Source organism: Conger conger, chromosome 12, assembly GCF_963514075.1.
Source record: "Conger conger chromosome 12, fConCon1.1, whole genome shotgun sequence".
In the NCBI taxonomy this organism is placed as follows: Eukaryota; Metazoa; Chordata; class Actinopteri; order Anguilliformes; family Congridae; genus Conger; species Conger conger.
The window spans coordinates 25,923,507-25,944,233 of NC_083771.1; the positions used below are offsets into that span (position 1 = coordinate 25,923,507).

At 45.8% G+C, this 20,727-nt stretch overlaps 1 protein-coding gene across 2 annotated transcripts in view; it reads right to left on the bottom strand.

Annotated features, from left to right (window-relative positions):
- Positions 1 to 19,034, bottom strand: part of npdc1a (neural proliferation, differentiation and control, 1a) — a 34,780-nt gene extending 15,746 nt beyond the window's left edge. For both annotated transcript variants that reach the window (XM_061263086.1, XM_061263085.1), the window contains exon 1: positions 18,665 to 19,034. In XM_061263086.1, coding sequence (XP_061119070.1) covers positions 18,665 to 18,767 — 103 coding nt within the window. In that variant the 5' untranslated portion in view covers positions 18,768 to 19,034. The remainder of the gene's footprint in view (positions 1 to 18,664) is intronic.
- Positions 19,035 to 20,727: the final 1,693 nt, after the last annotated feature.

The following is a 20,727-nucleotide window of genomic DNA, read 5'->3' on the forward strand; positions in this document are numbered from 1 at the left end:
CCTCAATTTCAAATTAGCTTCAGTTGAGTTTGAGAGGGGTGGCAGAATGGAGCGAGTTAAGAAATTATACATTCATATTTGTAATTTTGTATAAATATATTTTTGTATATAATATGACTTTTATTATTGAATGAAGAAATTATTACTCAACTTTGCAGATTCATATTATCCGTTTGTGACACACTATGCCTTGATAACATGAATGTGTTTTTGTCATGGCAACAAGGCAAATGTTCATTGAAAAATAAAAAAGAAATGAACTGAATGTTGCCAAAGCAAAGCAGGACAATAGTAATTAAGCCAGTCGCACTACAGATTCAATTTGACTAATTTCTTATTTGACTAATTACGGTTTCTTAGCATTGCTTGGAAAAAGCAGAAGAAACCTATGATTAGCACTAATGAAACACAGTGACATGATGTGTGCAGAGTGTGGGAGTCTCTTAAAGACACATATTACTATCCTGAGAAACACTTCACAAATAATATCGTTTCCCATTAAACGGCGGTGCATCTAAACCATGGACCTTGGTGTAACTCTGCTTTTCTATGGACAGAAACAGGCTCTCAGGCCCACCCTTGGCCCCCAGCCTCACAGAGAGGAGGGCCAGTGCTTCACAGAGAGGAGGACCAGTGCTTCACAGAGAGGAGGACCAGTGCTTCACAGAGAGGAGGGCCAGTGCTTCACAGAGCGGAGGGTCAGTGCTTCAGAGAGGAGGGTCAGTGCTTCACAGAGAGGAGGGCCAGTGCTTCACAGAGAGCAGGGCCAGTGCTTCACAGAGAGGAGGGCCAGTGCTTCACAGAGCGGAGGGTCAGTGCTTCACGGAGAGGAGGGTCAGTGCTTCACAGAGAGGAGGGCCAGTGCTTCACAGAGAGCAGGGCCAGTGCTTCACAGAGAGGAGGGCTAGTGCTTCACAGAGAGGAGGGCTAGTGCTTCACAGAGCGAAGGGGCAGAACTTCACAGAGAGGAGGGTCAGTGCTTCACAGAGAGCAGGGCCAGTGCTTCACAGAGCAGAGGGTCAGTGCTTCACAGAGAGGAGGGTCAGTGCTTCACAGAGAGGAGGACCAGTGCTTCACAGAGAGCAGGGCCAGTGCTTCACAGAGAGGAGGGCTAGTGCTTCACAGAGAGGAGGGTCAGTGCTTCACAGAGAGCAGGGCCAGTACTTCACAGAGAGGAGGGTCAGTGCTTCACAGAGAGGAGGGCCAGTGCTTCACAGAGAGGAGGGTCAGTGCTTCACAGAAGAGGAGGAAGGTAAGGCAACCCTTTCACCCTGCCCATCCAACACCCCTCTTCAGCTCCCACGAGGCCCCCTTCCTCTGGGTATTTATTTTTTCATGCACTCATTCCTTCATTTATTTGGTACTTCTCCAGTCATGGCGGTGGAGGGCTTTGTGCAGATATCCAGCAAAAAGTTGGTTCCCAGGAGGCCGAGTTCTCCGGTCAGCTACCAATGAGAATGCAGCTGAAAGCCACAGGAGAACCATGGAAGAAGAGCGAGGGAGGAAGCGAGCGAGTGAGATACAAGGAGGGAAGAGACAGAACACTGTAAAACAGTTTTATTAGGGCGTCGCTGCACAGAAGAGTGTGTGCTCAGTCAACCTACCCTGTATAAAGAAAAGGTTAATAAACTGCAATAATACCAGGCGAAACCAGTAAAACTGCGAGACCAAGTGACAATGCGGGGCCGACTCAGTTTGTTCAAATCAAACCACTGTTTGGCGTCCGGTGCGCGAGAAGAATACAGGTTATGAAACAGACCTCACTCTGGCAAATGCACTGAGACACAGCTCTTTACGTGGACTACCATAATGATTCCCATAGCAACTAAGGGACTGTCACAGGTATGAGTCAGTGAGGGTGCGGAACTGCAGGGTGTGTGTGTGCGCGCATGCATGCGTGGGGGGGGGGGGTCACTGGGTGTCTTCCCAGAAGGACAGTAAGAGGGAGATGGGAAAAGGCAGGGGTAATGGGAGGGTGGGGGGTGTTGAAATGAAAAAGGTTTTTTTCCACAGGGGTTAGCCTCTCTGCTTCGTTGCGGTGCCGTCTGGCCTATTTGGCTAACCCAGATATCTGTGCTGCTGCTCACCAGAAGAGCCACGTCAGCAGAGGCTGCAGTGTCAGTCAAACGCCCTCCCCAAACCAAGGTCTCCCACATCACCTTGGTCTTTATCAGAAACCTTGACTTTGACACATACACACACCCATCAGAACCTGTAACAGGCACAGGTGTGCATTTCCTGCAGTCCATACAGATACTGTATCAGAATGTTAAACACAACCTTTTATATGCCTACAGAACAAAACAAAATGTCCGCTCGCACTGAATGATGTGTCAAATTCCACAACAATGTGCTCATTCTCATTTTGTGTACACATTCTAGAACTGCATGTCCCTTGCATGTTTGCTCATTATCAAATTCAAATGAAAGAAGTCACTTTTGGTTAATATATAAAATAGATTACATTTATCTGATGTGCCCATGGTGTGAATCTTGAGTGAGTTATTTTTATAAGTCCGAAAAGGTTTATTTTACTTCACCAACACTTTGTTTCTTTGAATTTCTAAGCTTACATTTTTTCATTTGTAAAAAAAATTAATGAAATAAGCAAAATTCTGATGGAAAATGGCTCCTTTTCATTGTTGACCACTCAGACCTCTCTGCTGTTTGACAGCCATAATATAAGCCTGGATTAATGAACATTGGGAGACCTTTGAGAAACAAAACAGTGACTTTGACCCTTTTCCCAGGAACTTTTTCTGGAAATGTTATGTTTTTCACCTCCAGGAACCTGGGTCAATTCTGGTTCCTGTGGTATTGTTCCTGTCCCTGTTTTTGCTCTTTGATGATCCACTAACTATCGAGGTGGAGCTCTGAATATCACTGACTGATTAAACACAATATTTGTGAGAGTCATCAAGCAGACCAAATCTGAAAAAAATAAAATAAAATAATGGCAACAGTAAAACATTTAGAGATTAACAGCTGGAGATCAAGCAATTCTTGATAAAATGGAAATGGAAAAATGGAAATGGAAAAACAAAAGCAGATAGAATCATGAACCAATGATTAGGTGCAAGCTCTAATCAGTTGTCGACACGCGGAGCAAACAAACGCAGTCCAGGACCCATGTCGTCCCCACTGTGGACAGTTCCTGCTGTTAGCTCCTACGGTGGAAAAACACTAAAGTGTCCATTGGCCTAGTCACCTCTACTTTCAAGACATATATTTATACACCTGCCAATTTACACTCTCAACATTTTAGTTTTACATTACTATTACAAGAATATTACACGGGGGGATTGAATGGTTAAAGTTCACCCTAAAAGTGTGATAAGTTTATTTAGATTTTCTGGTGGATAGCTTCCTTAAGGCTGTCAAATATCTGAAAACGTCAAGATTGAAAAAGTTACCCCAGAATTACCCATAAAATAATGCCAGCGGTGTGAAAGCCATGCCTCAGCCGAATCCTTTAAATTCAACCACAAATTTCATTAAATTATGTTTACAATTTCCCAGAGAGCATTTTTCAGTTTTCACAATGTTTTTTTAATGCAGTTCACCCCGCTATAATGGACCTCTATGGACCACTCTTTTTCTGGTAATCAATGCCCCAACAATAATATTAAAAAAACTCATAATCAACATCTCATAAAATGGCAGTTACTCGAACAAAGCCTGCTGAGTCTGCAAAAGCAGAAGTTTCCACAGCACACCAATATTCTGGGGCAAATCTAGAGAATTTGTCACATCTCAGCAAAACGGGATGGATACATAGTACTCTGGGAAAGTGGGAACACACTTTCATTTCATGTTTGTGTAAACTGCCCCTTTAGAAGTGCCACCGGCAGCAGACACAGCCCAAATGCTACCCTCTCCCCCATACCCACAATGCTCGCCTACACACCCCTGCCACCCTCCCTGAGAAGCCTGTAGAACAAGGTGACCTCGTAACTGAGAGCAGTGGCCCCTGGCTCCTCAAGGCCCCAGGAACAGCCTTGTGTTTCAGTTTTATCAACCTAAATCTGCACAGTCATCTCCCCGTGAGGATCGATGGCCAATTCTCACGCTGCAGTGCATTTACAACGCTCCCAGACGGTCCCCTGGGTCCACAGGGAAGGATTTAGGATTTTGTCTCAGGGCTCCAAAAGTTGACCTTCCCCAGCTGATATGGGACGATGTCACTATCTTTAAAAACAAAACAAAAGTGGCTTTTCAACCTTCCATTCATCGCCCCATCCCCAATCCTCCATCCTCCAAAATTATACCCAATTTAAAGTGTGTCGTTCTTAATCTACAGTCTAAAAATCTTTCTGAAACAGGAGAAAGGTGAGTACTGAATACAGCAATGTTAGGCTTGGGATTTTACACAAATAAGGCTACGTCTGAACTGAAACAGGATATTGTCATGGTTAATGAGCCCTGTTCCCGGTGAGCCAGAGTCATTTAACCCCTTAAATCCTCAGCTCTGTAAAAAGAGGGAGGAGACATCCACCAGCCAGTTACAGACAAAGACAAAAGCAATCCTGCCATTGAGAAGCGACAGGCTTCGCAATCTCATGGTTTTGAGTTTATTTTCTGCTTCATGAAACAATTAAAGGGGTTTGTTATACGGAGACGGCGTCCAGAGTTTGTCACCTCACCTGGTTAGTGCACAGGCACTGGCTGAGATGCAAGGAGAGCTGATCTCAGGGTAAAGGTAGTGTTGAGCGCACACGCCATTAGCTTATCAGGCTCCGCTATACAGAACCGCCATCATGCAAAGAGGCTCTGTGTCAGACCAGCATATGCAGAGCAGGAGGTCAGACAATCGGCAGCTCTCTTTCTTTCTCTCCTTCGCTTTCTCATTCTCTCTTTCGCTATATGCTGACGGTGACGTGGTCGAGGATGACAAGAGAATAGGTCTTCTACCGCAGGGCAATACGTTCGACCACCACGGATGCAAACAGTGGGACCCGGACTCTCTCAAAGACACTTAATAAGACACTGTTAAACATCCTTATACACTCCCCGAGCACTTTATCAGGAACATTTTGACTTTATTACAGCTACTTATTCATGCGGATTATCTAATCAGCCAATTGTGTGGCAGCAGCGCAATGCATACGATCATGTAGATACGGGTGAGGGGCTTCAGTTAATGTTCACATCAACTGGGACGAAATGTGATCGGAGTGGAGCTCAGTCGATTTCCGGGTCAGCAGCACGGAAAGGAAAAGTGGAGAGAAATAAGCGTTTGGAACGAACCCTCCGTGTCTGTCTTTTTCTCTCCCTCTCTTTCTCTCCTCCACCCTGCGTTCCCCATCTTCGTGATCCCACCCCTGCACCAGAAAATCCCTTCTTCTCTCTCCCTCTCTTTCTTTCTTTCATCATCATTAGATCGGTGTTCGGCAGGGAGGGTGACTCATCCAAGACAGCCGCCTGTCTCATAACCACTGGTAATGAGGTCAGAGCCGTGTGAGAAGCATTTTATATTTCCCCACTCATCTACCTGTGACAGAAATGAGCAGCATCCGTGCACTGCCCCCAATACATCAAGGTCAAAGGTCATCAGGTTATCCTTCTCAAGGCCATCATTCCCAGGATGCATCTGGCCTGGGCAGACGGTATGAAGGCCTTTTACAAAGTCTGAAACTTATCAAGCACATTTTCCCATTTTCTCAGCCCCGCCCCGAACCGCCAGTTTTTCTCAGTGGAGCATCCTGCTGGTCACAGAACAGAACCGCCCACAGGTCACAGAACAGAACCACCCGCGGGTCACAGAACAAAACCGCCCACAGGTCACAGAACAGAGCTACATGCAGGTCAAAGAACAGAGCCTGCAGGTCGGTCACAGAACAGAGCCTGCAGGTCACAGAACAGAGCTGTCCGTGGGACACAGAACAGAGCCTACAGGTCACAGAACAGAGCCTGCAGGTCACAGAACAGAGCTGTCCGTGGGACACAGAACAGAGCTACATGCAGGTCACAGAACAGAGCCTGCAGGTCACAGAACAGAGGCTGCAGGTCACAGAACAGAGCTGTCCGTGGGACACAGAACAGAGCCGGGCTGATGTAATGAATAAGAACACTGCCAGCCTGCTGCGCACAAGGGAATCTAAGGACACCTTACTCCAAGCACGATCCGTGGGGAAAAAACACCATGGCTTCTGTGCTGACAAACGCTCTCAGTGTTCGAGACCAGGCGTGATGCAGCGCCCGATACTCTCTAGTCCAGGGTTGGACACAGACTCCATTTTATGTCTAGGTGGGCAGAAGGGTCTGTTCATGTTATTATGCAAATATAAGTTCTAGTAAGCTGTTAAAATAAAGTGGGTCACAACCCCTTTCTGAAGAATGTCCAATAACAGCACCCCTTTCTGAGGGGACAATTGCATACTACATTTAAAAAAAGGGAACTATGTTTTCCTATCTGTCCTTCACTCATCTAACCACCAATCCAAGGGCAGCGCGCGATAAGAAAAGGACCCGAAAGCAAGGAGTCATTACATCATAGTTTCACTGCTCTGTGATTGGTCCAGGTGATTTTCCATCTGGATGCCCTTTCAGGCATTGGGTTACCCAATCAGAGGGGTGAGGGTATTATGTCACTGGGAAAACTGGTAAAATAGGCACCATGGCATAATTTAATTTCAACCACCTGCAACTGACAAATTATTTATAATTATTGGCTCTGAAATGATGCATACCAAAACACAGGCCCTTGGCATTAATGAGAACATAAACGCACAAGGAAATATTTACCTCGTCATTAAACTATAGAGGTAGCAGTCCATAAATCACTTAGTTTCTACACAATATCCATAAATAATGTGCAGTTGCGGTTGAGGGAATACTATTTTCTTTCACTTCCTGCTTAGATTCATGAAGTAAGAGTAATGGATTCAGATGCTGTGCGGGGGGTCAGTATTAAGGGAGACTGTGGTGGCCTGAAGGATGCCACTCCCCCGAATTCACCGGTGCTTTGATCTTTGTTTGGGAGCCGGTTCTGCGCCACAGCGCTTCAGTAATTAAAGACGGCGGGCGGGGAGTCGATTCCACGAGGCCAGACTTTGGACCGCAGCCCTGGCAGCCAAAATGCGGCGTCTCTGGAATTTCAGAAAGCAAACAGGAAGCTGGCATGGGCATTACAGGATCCTTTCCCATTGTGTGGACTGTTTTCATCTCACAAACAGGAAGAACAAAGTGATACAGATGTACTTCCGCCTTTCTGTGATGGAAACACGCATATACACGGTCTCTCAGAAACACACAGACACTTATACATACCCGCACAGCCATCCACAAATACACGCACACACTATCACACAGTGTCCCCACAAGTAGTCCAAATAAGACACAAGTGCAAACACATGCACTCACGCTTGTATATGTATCCTTGTCACACACACCAAAATATACTTACATGCACAGCTACACACACACGCACGCGCACGCGCACGCGCACGCGCACGCACACGCACACGCACACGCACACGCGCACACACACACACACACACACACACACACACACACACACACACACACACACATATGCACACACATACACAGACACACACACACGCAAGTACATTATGCACAGAAGCACAGTCCCTAGAAGTTTATGGCAGAAGGCAGTCAGCAGCACATCTGCCTTAATGAGCTTCAGATGCTTCCTGGAACCTGGAGAGCGTATACATTCTGAGACAGACACACTGGCACAAAGACTGTGAGGACAATTGGACAAAAAACCCAGGCCTGAACCCACAAAAACCCAGGCCTGAACCCAGAAAACCCAGGCCTGAACCCAGAAAACCCAGGCCTGAACCCAGAAGACAGAACGAATGGTAACAGAAATCTAATATGATTTAGTTAAGCAAAAAACTGAATGGACCACTCAATGTGTGCTGGACCACATCTGTTCATGAGAACCACAGTACCTGCTACTGCTTTCGCCTGAAGCGACCAATGAGATCCGAGTCATGGTCTGTGTGAGCCAATTTTCACGAGTGGAATGAAATGTATTCTATCATTTTCTAAAAATATTTGTCTGTTACACGGGCATCTAACATTTTAAGCCGTCTGAAGGAAAAACACAGTTTGGAAGGGAAGGCTGGGATCTGAAGGCTTGTGGGAACCCAGCTGATTGGCACTGATTGTTAGTGCTCCCCCATGGCCAGCTTTATCCTGGCGTAACCTCGACTCTGTGGAAAGCTGTTAAAGTCAGGCACAGTATCCCACTCCAATCAGACTGATACTTTCCATGAATTTAAAGGTCAATGTGTGATTCGCAAGGATTTTGGCACAATATTCAGTGCTACCCTCACATGTAGAGCTATTTACAAAGCTGCAGTAATTCACAGTGTAACCTCGCTAATCCCCACCAAAACACAACCACTGACTACCCCTTTTCAAAACACACCAGAACACAACCACTGACTACCCCTCTCCAAAACACATCCATCAACTGAGCAAGGTCATTCAGGGTGACTGGCAGGATGGTGTGAGAAGTATCCAGTCAGCTCTATAATGTCATATTATTGTTTCAGCGACCGTCAAAAGCTTGTTTTTATGAACCACAAAATATGCTGTTTTTGTGGTTTCCTTTTAAAAAAGCCTTTTACGTTTTTTTTGTAGCCCCTCCTGTGCTGCGGCTGCTATACCACTGAGCTGTACTGAACCCAGGGATAAGCTCTCTGTAACGCTCTGTCCAATGGGGCTCTCTGTCTCTCTGTAACGCTCTGTCCAATGGGGCTCTCTGTCTCTCTGTAACGCTCTGTCCAATGGGGCTCTCTGTCTCTCTGTAACGCTCTGTCCAATGGGGCTCTCTGTCTCTCTGCAACGCTCTGTCCAATGGGGCTCTCTGTCTCTCTGTAACGCTCTGTCCAATGGGGCTCTCTGTCTCTCTGTAACGCTCTGTCCAATGGGGCTCTCTGTCTCTCTGTAACGCTCTGTCCAATGGGGCTCTCTGTCTCTCTGTAACGCTCTGTCCAATGGGGCTCTCTGTCTCTCTGCAACGCTCTGTCCAATGGGACTCTCTGTCTCTTTGTAATGCTCTATCCAATGGGGCTCTCTGTCTCTCTGTAACGCTCTGTCCAATGGGGCTCTCTGTCTCTCTGTAACGCTCTGTCCAATGGGGCTCTCTGTCTCTCTGTAATGCTCTGTCCAATGGGGCTCTCCGTCTCTCTGTAATGCTCTGTCCAATGGGGCTCTCTGTCTCTCTGTAATGCTCTGTCCAATGGGGCTCTCTGTCTCTCTGTAACGCTCTGTCCAATGGGGTTCTCTGTCTCTCTGTAACGCTCTGTCCAATGGGGCTCTCTGTCTCTCTGTAACGCTCTGTCCAATGGGGCTCTCTGTCTCTCTGTAACGCTCTGTCCAATGGGGCTCTCTGTCTCTCTGTAATGCTCTGTCCAATGGGGCTCTCTGTCTCTCTGTAACGCTCTGTCCAATGGGGTTCTCTGTCTCTCTGTAACGCTCTGTCCAATGGGGCTCTCTGTCTCTCTGTAACGCTCTGTCCAATGGGGCTCTCTGTCTCTCTGTAACGCTCTGTCCAATGGGGCTCTCTGTCTCTCTGTAACGCTCTGTCCAATGGGGCTCTCTGTCTCTCTGCAACGCTCTGTCCAATGGGGCTCTCTGTCTCTCTGTAACGCTCTGTCCAATGGGGCTCTCTGTCTCTCTGTAATGCTCTGTCCAATGGGACTCTCTGTCTCTCTGTAACGCTCTGTCCAATGGGGCGCTTCTCAGCCTCTCACAGGCCTGGGTAATATCAAACTGCTCTAAATGCCAGGGGGGCAATTCCCGGGATAAAAGGTTGAGTCCTCAGCAACCCCCAAAGACCAGCATCTGAGCAAAGACGGTAGGCAAATGAAGGCCTAAGAACAGGGCATAACACTCACACAGAGAACACTTCCAGCGCTCTGCAGAAATTAAATAAATACACGAATGCGTAAATAATTTAAAGAGAGTCCTTGAGTTTCCGCCGCGGCTGTGTAAACAGTCTCCAGAGTACAGTTTAAAACACAAGGCCACTTCTCGCACCTCGGTGCTTGTTAAACATTAACCTCTTTACCAGAGGACACACAGAAGCCAGGCTGTGGGCTAGCTGTATACAAGCAGAACCCATTGGACCAGGTCCGGTCCTGTCTGGTCTTCGGCCACACCCAGGACACTGTGGTTCTGGTCCCTTCCAACATGGATCGGCTTTGTGGTTCGGTAACTGTTCTGTGCTAATAGTAGCATAGCCATAGTAGAGCTCGATGTCTTGAAACCAGTGGGTCTCAGGTTCAAATGGCCAACAGTGCCCTGCTATCATACCCTTAATTCCTTAGCCCATCTTGCTTCCAACCAATGTTAAATATCCAGGAATAAAAATTGATAAATATTACATATTCAAGCAAACCTGTATTAGGGCTCCAGTCAGCTGTAATGCATTCAACACATTAAAATACTTCCACCAAAACCTAATTTTTGTTATGTACACAAATATCTCATATCTCAATTTAGCCCACAAAAAACTTGAATGCCGCCTTACTAAACAAACACAAGCCGTGCAAGTGTACATTGCGATATTGTCTCTGTGCCTCTTCTCCAGTGACCTTGCACACTTTAATTAACACGGAAGCATGTATGAAGTTTAGGCACAAGGGGAGCTATTAGACACGGTCTTAAAAACAGGGCTAGCTCCTCTGTGACGTAACCAGGGAAAAATGTGGATGGCAAACACAGTGAGTTAATGAACAGGGAGCCATACAGAGCAGGCGCTCACAGCACCGAGCCAACTGCTCTGCAAACAGGCGGGAATGTTTTCCTCCCACGCACTCCTCCACCCAAAAGTCCCAGCGCCATTTCCTCCTGCCTCGCCCGCGACCTCGGTCCGCCATTTTCAGTTTCATAAATAATATGCCAATAGCTCCGTTAAACACTCGCAGCGAATTGCAGGTCAGTACAGAAAAGGGGATGTATTCCGTTTGGACAGCTTCGTGATTAGCAGGTCGTCTGTACATTCGTAAGAGGCAGGGCAAAATTCAAAATTGAGGGACGTTTTTGTCAGTTGCCTGTATCTACAGGCGAGAGGTCGACCAGTCTAACTTCTGTGGGATGGTAATTTAGCAGTGTCTGCTGGTATTTGTGGTTTCCTTTCAATCAGCAGCCAATTAAGGCCTTGAGAACAAGGTGTGTGGACTCTTTAGCCAATGAAAGACTTTGAAATTCATCTCTCGTGCTGATGCACATCAAAAACCGGAAAAGGAGTTTGACTCTCCTGCCGTATAGCATATGGTGGGAGGGGCCTGAACAGTGATGTGGAGACTAGGGGGGAGAGGGTTTGACCATTCCACCTCGATTGCCGTGCTCATAAGGCCATAGGGCGAGAGATATGTCTGTTTTCCTAAATATGGCGGGCTGCAGCATAGTGGTTAAGGTACATGACTGGAACCCGCAAGGTCGGTGGTTCGATCCCAGGTGTAGCCACGATATGATCCTTCCTTGAGGAAGGCCCGTAACCCTGCATTGCTCCAGGGGAGGTTTGTCTCCTGTTTAGTCTAATCAACTGTAAGTCGCTCTGGATAAGAGCGTCTACCAAATGCCAGTAATGTAATGTAATGCATTTTTTGTGTTGCCCTTTTAAACTCAATCAATCACACCTCAATTTTCACACCCGAAAAGTAGATTGAAAGTCATTATTGAAGTCATTATTTATACATAAAGAAATGCAGTTCAATATTCTGTTCAGGAAAATGCTCCAGAAATTTGACTGAAAAGTGCCAAGTTCATTACTGAAGCCAAACTCTAGGCTGTGAAGTTTGAATTTCAATAAGCCAAAAATGCAAAAGCAAGTCAGCGTTTCCATTGAGCGTTTATAACTAGCGGGTACATCAAGAGTCTGGATTCAACTGGGCTCCTAATCTTTACATTTGCAGGGAATGCCCTGTTTGTGATTTCCAGCATGATTGTGCTTGTGTGTTTGCGAGGGCAGGGCAACACAAATGCGGATGTGTGTGTGCACATGCATAGGTGTGTGAGTCTATATGTCAGGGGTGTCAAACTGAATCCCCAGGGGGCCGCAGTGTCTGCGGGTTTTTGTGGTTTCCTTTCAATCAGCTGCCAATTAAGGCAAATTAAGGCCTTGGAAACAAGGCGTGTGGATACTTTAACCAATCAATGACTTGAATGAACCCAGAACACCCCAAAAACCAGCAGACACTACGGCCCTCCAGGACTGGAGTTTGACACCTGTGCTATATGTGAACACACGTGTCCATGTAAAGCAATGGTATGCACAGGGCTGCACTGGGAGTGTGTGAGCGTGAGTGTGTGTGTGTGTGTGTATGTGTGTGTGTGCGTGTGTGTGTATGCGCGTGTGTGTGTGCGTGTATGTGTGTGTGTGTATGTGTGTGTGTGTGTATGTGTGTGTGTGTATGTGTGTGTGTGCATGTGTGTGTATGCGTGTGCGTGTGTATGTGTGTGTGTGTGTGCGTGCGTGTGCGTGTGTGTGTATGTGTGTGTGTGTGTGTGTGCGTGTGTGTGCGTGTCAGCTCACATGACTCGTGACTACGTACACAGCCAGCATAGCTCCGACATCCCCATCTGCAGCAGAGTTAGTCACAGCGATGTACACACGTCCGTCATCCTCTCTGCCTCTCTCCCCCACAAGCCACTGCTCACATACCCACAACAACAGAGCTAAAAGGGGTACGACCCCCGTGCATCACGCACAGCTTGTCTGGAGAAAAGTACAGTCAGTACCGGCGACTGAACCCGTGGTGACTAACCACGCACGAGCAAGACGGAGACACGGCATTTTGCCAGTCCAGGCCTGGTGCAGCGCTGGATACTGTCCAACTCCAGTCCTGTGGGTTTCCAGGATTTCCAGGCCTTTCGAAACATGGTGTGTGGAATCTTCAGCCCAGTGATTCTCCAACTCAGTCCTGGAGGACCGCATGTTTATGCTGGTTTTCGTTCCAGCTTGTTAGAATTCTGGGATTGCAACTGTGGTTGGAATGAAAACAAGCACAAAGAGGGGTCCCCAGGAACAAGTTCAAGAAATTCTCCTTTAGCCAACCAGGGTTTAGAATTTTATGTACAGTGATTATGTACATATTGGTATATATGAAACTCACCAAAAACAAAGAGAGATTGCAGCCTTCCAAGACTGATACCCTGATATCCCAGCTCTAGACTATAGGAGATCCTAGATGGGCCAGATAGCCCATTCTGATCTTTATGTAATCGTATGTTCTTATGCATGCCATTCAAATGGGTGTCCCATATCACCAAGACCACTTCGGCGCTCAGGGTTGTCATGGAAACATTTGTCCACTGTGGAATTAACCTGGATTCTTCCATCTGCTCCCCACCGCCCAGAACTATAATATGACACGAAGCTGTATTATAGAGCAGTGGGGGGGGGGGGGGGGGGGGTAACAATCGATATCGCTCCTTTCTGTTTGTAAGATCATTTTAGAGTTCCTGGAAAAGCTGTAACTGAACTGTGAGTCTGCATTCTCCATTCTGGAAATTCAATTTTCCCCCACAGTGTCGCACTGAAAAGCTGTTTAAAAACCTCTGCAGCTACGACACTTTAGCCGGTCTCGTCCAAGCCGGTCCTCACTTGTACCGGATTAGTGTGTTTTCAGCATGTTAGATGACTAGATTAGTACATGAAGATAGATCGGACAATTCCAACAGCTCAGGATCCTGCATGATGAGGAATGGCGGAATCAGAGGGGCATTTAGAGACCCGTTTCCCCCAATCACTGACCGGTGGAACAGATACTGTTCAGGTTTTCATTCCAGCAATGCCCTGGGCCACATGGGTTTTAGTCAGCTGTTTTTAGTGTTTGCTGAACGTCAATCTCTATTTGATCAATGAACTGGACTGACACACTGACAAGCCTTTATTTACCAACAGTTCCGCCACTGAGCTTGTGTTACAATCCCCGCCCCAGGTGCTGCATATCCTCAGACCCGGGAAAAGGGAGTTGTCATTTTTTACCATGCAATCTCTTGCTAGCCTTAGCTCTAGCACCTTTTAGCCAATGCTACCCGATAGATCAGGGGGTCGAGGTGATCTGAACTGACACCACCAATAGGAGCTCCACAAACACATGATCCTGATTGGTCAGAATAAGCAACTGACCATTGGTTTATTAGCGAAGCCCATCTCCGGAGCGTCGACCTGGTCAGGTTCCTCGCGCTGTTTGGGTGTCGTGTCAGTTTCACTTGAGGGACGTGCGTTTGTAAGTCATGTAAAAGGTAGCATTCAGCTAACACAGGGGTCGGCAACCCTGGTCCTGGAGAGCCGCAGGGTGTGCTGGCTTTCGTCTCCACCTTAAAATAAGCAATCGATTCAGACCCAAGAAACCAGGTGAGGTGAGTTAACTGTGTAATCAACGGCTTTCATTGATCAATTAATGCTAAGTAACAACGAAAGCCAGCACACCCTGCGGCTCTCCAGGACCAGGGTTGCCGACCCCTGAGCTAACAGCTCACTCAGACCTGATTGGAGGGCAGTTCGATCAGTAGCCAGCACACACCGTTCCCCTGAAGCCTGAGTCAGAGCACAGAGGAAGCATTACATTACATTACATTATTGGCATTTGGCAGATGCTCTTATCCAGAGTGACGTGCAGTTGATTAGAATAAGCAGGAGACAATCCTCCCCTGGAGCAAAGCAGATATTATTGTGTGTGTGTGTATATGTACATCCGTTTGCGAAAGTTTGGGCACTAATGATAAAAGAGCCTTTTACAGTTAATATATTGGTGAACAGAAGAGAACCTGATCTTTAAATGGTACATGACACATTTCTTCTAATTTTAAAGCAAGATTACTTTTTATTTTCATTTTCTACTGTTTCAAAAAAAGAAAAAAGGCCCTGTGCAAAAGTTTAGGAACCCTGTCAGTTAGTACTTTGTAACTTTGCCACACAACCCCAAAGCACAATGGATCCACCTCCATGCTTAACAGTTGGCAATGTGTTCTTCTCTACAAAGGCTTCACCCTTTTTATATCCAAAAGATACCTTCTTTGGTCGTGGCCAAAAAGTTACTGTTTTTGTCAGTCCAAATCACATTGTTCTAAAAGGCTTCGGGCTTCTCAATGCTTTCTTTTGCATACTTCAAATGCTTAATTTTGTGTTGAGGTAGTAGGAAACACTTCTGGTAATTCGGCCATGTTGGTCTTTGTTGTTTAAAGTGCTTTGTATTGTTTTCCTTAGAACAGCTAGACCTGTGCCTGGTAATAATGTTCTGACAGTTGAAATAGGTCATTTGAAACGTTGAGAATTTTTGTAGCGTCCTTCTTCAGGGTGGAAATGAACGATCTTCTTTCTGACATCCTTGGACAATTGTTCAGAGGAACCCATGGTTGTTTACACCAGACAGAACAGCCACTGCAGTTGGATACTTTAGACGAGTAAATAACCTGGGTCTGGGCCTTAGTAATCATCTTCTTAAAAAGCAACAAATAATAATCCACAAGGGTTCCCAAACTTTTGCACAGGCCCCTTTCCTTTTTTTATGATTTATAAACAGTAATAAAAAGCAATCTTGCTTTAAAAGTTGCAGAAAGGTCTCCTGTTTAACTGTAACATTTACAGGTTTGCTTCTGTTCACCAAGATATGAATTGTAAAAGGCTTTTTGACTTTTGCATACGACTGTATTTATGTGAGTGTGTGTCCGTGTCTGCTGGGGAGGGTTCTTCCAGCCCCCAGTGACGCAGACAGCCAAAAACCTAATTTCCCTCAAGAGCATCTTCATTTGTATTCACCGCTTTTGTTGCTGTCCTTGAGACTAATCGTCTGCAGTTTTTAATGAATGACTGCTGCCCTCGAACCCGTCTGATTCACCATCAGACAGGAAGCAGGTCCTGCTCAATAGAACCGACAAACCCTATTCACCTCCGTACACACGCTGCCCGATCCCCTGCCTTTTTAACCGTCCCCCGTGATTCGTGAAAGAACAGGAGATGGAGCCCCACAACCCACACGGGGCACGGCCGCACGAGAGAGGACAGGGGGAGAGCGGGACCGGCACGATTCAGAGCTCACCGCTTGCGGGGGGAACTTAAAGAAACGGAGCGGGGTTTTATTCCGTCTGTACGCTCCTCACACGTGTCTGCGCCACGCTCCGTCCGCGTGTCTCTCCGGAGACGATCGACAGCTACAGTACTGTGCAAAAGTCTTAGGCACCTGCATAACACCGTACAGATAAGATTCTTTCAAAAGTAATTCAATGAAAGGTCCTAAATAAACTAAACATTTGACATTACATTTTAGTCATTTGGCAGAATAGTTAAAAACTGAATCAAATCAGTATTTTTTGTGACCACCCTTCGGTGTTAAAACTGCGTCACTTCTCTGAGATAGCCAACGCTGTCTTGCAGATCTATAAGCAGTCTGGACGTGCAGAAGAGGAGCCCGGCCACAACACCTCCACCTTTCACACCGTCCGTCTCTCTTCTGATCACAGTGGATCCGACATCTCTGTACGATTACGTGCAATGATGCGGAGGTGATCCTACACATAAAATATCAGGTTTTCAACAAGGAAGTTATGGAATTGTGCCATTTAACAACACAAACGGTGCAGAACTGCCGGCCTCCAGTAGCTGGTCTGGCTATTGGCAATGGAAGGTCTTGATGAAGACCCATTTCAGGTTAAAAAATTGTCTGTATACACATTAGATTTTGAACACTAAAGGCATAGTATGCATAATATATAATATATGTGCAGTTGTTCTTTTATTGGGTAATGAGGTTTTATCAGGACTCTTTTTACTAGTGTACCCTCAGTCACTATGTAAGGTCCAAGCTGCGCCTGCCCTGTATACCACACTGGATGAGAGTGAGGGGGAGGTAATGGTCTAATCGAACCAGCCAGTCTTTAGACAGGCTGCAGTTTAATCACACACAGCCTTAGACAATAACTTCAGGGCCCGGTCAGAGATGAAAAGGTTTGGGCCTTTAATGTCCCCAGGTTAATCGAGTCATTCGGTGCTTAACCTTTTACACAAATAAGATGGAGTGAGGGTTTGACATCACCTTCCAAGCAGAGTGAAGTGGGTGTGTGAGTGTGTGTGTGAGTTTGTGTGTGTGTGTGTGTGTGTGTGGAGATGAGACTGACAGAGGTTATCACAATTGCAATGGGTGCCTGAGAGAGATAATTGTTTCTCATTACAGATTCCATACACACTTTGCTCACACCCACACAGTCCATCTCTCCAAATATGTGCACACACACACACACACACACACACACATATACACTGACTCAGGTATGCACACATTCACACAAACACACAGAAATGCACATAATCTCAGGTAAAGAACATGATGGAATGATGGAGATGGAAACTGCTGCAATCACAAACAAAAGCAAACTAGAATCTTTCTATTCCGGTCTGGCAAATGGAAGGCGAAGCAGGGTAGATGACACCGTGCCTTTTACGGAATCCCATCTGTATCCCACATAACTAAATTTAATTTCAGGCCAAAATTTGAAGAAAGAAAGAGAGAAAAAGGAAGAAAAGAAAGATGACAAATTCCTCCCAAGGGAAATTACAGAAGTATTCTCTGCTACCAGGTCAGATTTTCAATTACACAAGTGAATAAATTATTAAATGAAACATTTCAATCAATCTAAAATGTACAGGCAAATTGACAAATTATGTACTGGCGAGCCAAGCAGCAAATTATCATATTTAAAAGCCGCATGGCATTAATGGCAGCCTAAATACGCCACATTGTTTTTAATACATCCATTTCAGCAATATCCAATCATTTATTTTAAGAAAACATATGTCGAGCTGGCATTTAGTACTGCACTTTCCCCACTCTCCAGACAATCGATACGGTAGTAGATACTGGCAGCAATTTAAAAGTATCCTAAGGCTAGAAATGCAACAGAATTCAATGATGAACGAACATCGTGCCATGCTATCATCATCACAATAACAAAGCATGCGCAAAATATGGGCACAAGCGTCTTGAACAAAGGCATTATGACAAGGGTGTAATTCAATTAGGATGCATGATAATATGACAGGAGCTGCTGAAATCAAGGACTGTTTACAATAATGTGTTGCAACAATTAATTAGCGCTCCTATTTTCTGCCTTGTAAACATATAGGAGGAAGCGAATACGTGGTGAATTCAAGCTAAATACTTTTCCGTGTTCTTACTTTGCTTCTCAGTTGTAAAAGGTTGTTAAAGGTTCTTCGTGTTTTGCTTTGCTATTTATTTTCATCGTTTTGTTTATTTTTCCTTATTTTTTGGCTTCCCATGCGATTCAACACCCTGTTGCATATTCAATCGAGTTGTGCGCCACACTCAAATGTCACCAACGCGAAACGACTCTTGCACACTGTCTGTTAACGCTTACGAGACACCGCTTGACTTTATGTAGACCAGATGTTACATAAACACATCACAATCTGTTACAACCAACAGACAATCCACAGAAAACTGAACTCCGTCTGTCCACGATTGTTTTATTCAACGCATTCCCGTTTGAAAAACATGAAACTTATTCCCAAACATATAATTTAGAATTATTTGCTAATGTCCAATCGTGAAAACGGCAGGCTACTCGCATACGTATACACTTGAAATATAATTCGAATTATTAAGACAAGTAGGCAACATAGAGCTAGTAAAAATGTTGGGCTTAAAATATATATTCTTACCTGGCATGCTGGCACTGACAGCAACAAGAACTGCACAGAAGAGGATTCCGGGTGAAAGCCAGGGCCGGAGTCGGCTTTTCATACCTCTCGGAGGTAGCATCATTAATCGCGCTCCTTACGGATGGAGAAACAGACGCGGGGAATTGGAGCTAGTCATTCCCCTGTCCCCAGCTCTGGAGAGAGACACAGTATAGTGAGGCTTGTCCGGCCAAATAAAACCGAACGCACCACGCAAACGGCCCGCCTGTCCAGGTACTGCTTGCTGTGTACACACAGCACTCACGGACAGCCCTGCTAAGCCGTGGCTTTGCTAAAGATTAAGATAGCGGCACGGTTGCGGGAGAGCGGAGAAGGCGGAGGAGAGGTAGCTGTCAGCAGCCAGGAGTAGTGTATGCCGGCGACAGGGGGGTTGCACGCAAAGCAATGTCGTCATGACGCTCGTCTAACTAGTTTGGTAATTCAGCTCACCGAGGTACAGGTATCTGTCCAGGCATTATGTATGTGTGGTGAGTCTCCTCATTTTCAACCATATATAAAGTCACAGGATACTTTTGGAGGTTTATAGTAGTTTCCGTAGAAAGGGTTGTTCATCCAGTGAAAATATCCCCGTAGTTCATCCGAATATTGAATCCGAGGAGTTAATTTGATGACCTACAGAAGAGAAGGGAGACCCCAGCGCGAGTTGTCTGTTAAATCCGAGGCACTGTGTTTATTTCTGGATTTCAGACCGTCTTCTGCTCTTAATGATTTAATTAGCCCAATCATTTTCATGATCTGTTTTTTTAGCCACATCCCGAGATATAAACAACAGCTGATAAATGTTCTTGTCTTGTAGCATTTTATTGTGGTCTAATTTACGAACGAATCGGTCATGGTGCTGCATATGGCTAATTAGCTGATTGAGCCAGGGTAGCCTTCACGCTGGCCCTCCAGGACTGGAGTTGCGCATCCCTGCATGCGACTCTCTGAATGCAGAGCGCCACAAAACGTGGAGCACGAATAGTCATCTCCATCACTTTAGCCCTCGTCCTGCAGAGCCACAGTTCTGCTTTTTCCTGGTGAAATCTGCAACTAATTAATACCCGCAAAAACCAGACGAGAAGAACCGACTGTGTAATCGGCTATTTTAATTGACCGATTGAGTCGTCAGTAGCAACCCAGCAGCTCTGCAGGGCCAGGGTTATAGACCCCTTCCACAAAGCCTTGCCTGGCTACAAAGTGGAGCATCTTGTGTAGTGTAAGGGCTTTGCTCTACTACCCCTTTTGTCCTCTGTTCATAACGGATCATTTAAATATTATATTTACACTTTTGAACGTATTGGTTTCATTTGAAATGTTGCCATGCATGAAAGTGACTGGTATTGAAAAAAAGATCCATAATACCACATATACCACTCCACATACAGCACTATGGAAATGTAAAACTCCCGTGTTTTCATAAAAATTGGTAGGTGCTAATTTCCTTTCAATTTCAACACAAATTTTAAGGTTTGGAGAATCAATGTGATGTAACAAGTTAATACAATACCTCACTGGCTTTTGGACCTCATTGAAGGTGCACAATTGGCTCTATAGCACCATCTGCTGGTTGTGAAATAGTATTCTTTTAGACTGCATATTTGGGCGGTTTGGTGGTGCAGTGAATGGAATCATCGCTTCAGAGCAAGAAGTGCGAAGAGTTCAAATCCTGACTAAGGACCTCTGTGTGTGTGGTTTACACGTTCACCTCATGTCCCTGTGGGTTTCCGCTGGGTGCCCTGGTTCCTTCCCACAGTTCAAAGTGGGCTAATCGGGGACTCTAAATTGGCTGTAGGTGTGACGTGTGGGCCCTGCAATGGATTGGCAAACGGCCCAGGGTGTATTCGTGCCCCACTGCATGCTGGGATATGCTCCAGTCCTTCAGTCTCCTCCGTGACCCTGAACAATAAGCAGCTCAGAAAACAATAGATATGCTTTTCACATCTGATTTCAATGTCTTTATCATCACAGACCAAATTTTAGAATGGGGAAGATATGTGATCTATGTGGCTTTGACCGTGGACTGATTGTTGGTGCCAGACAGG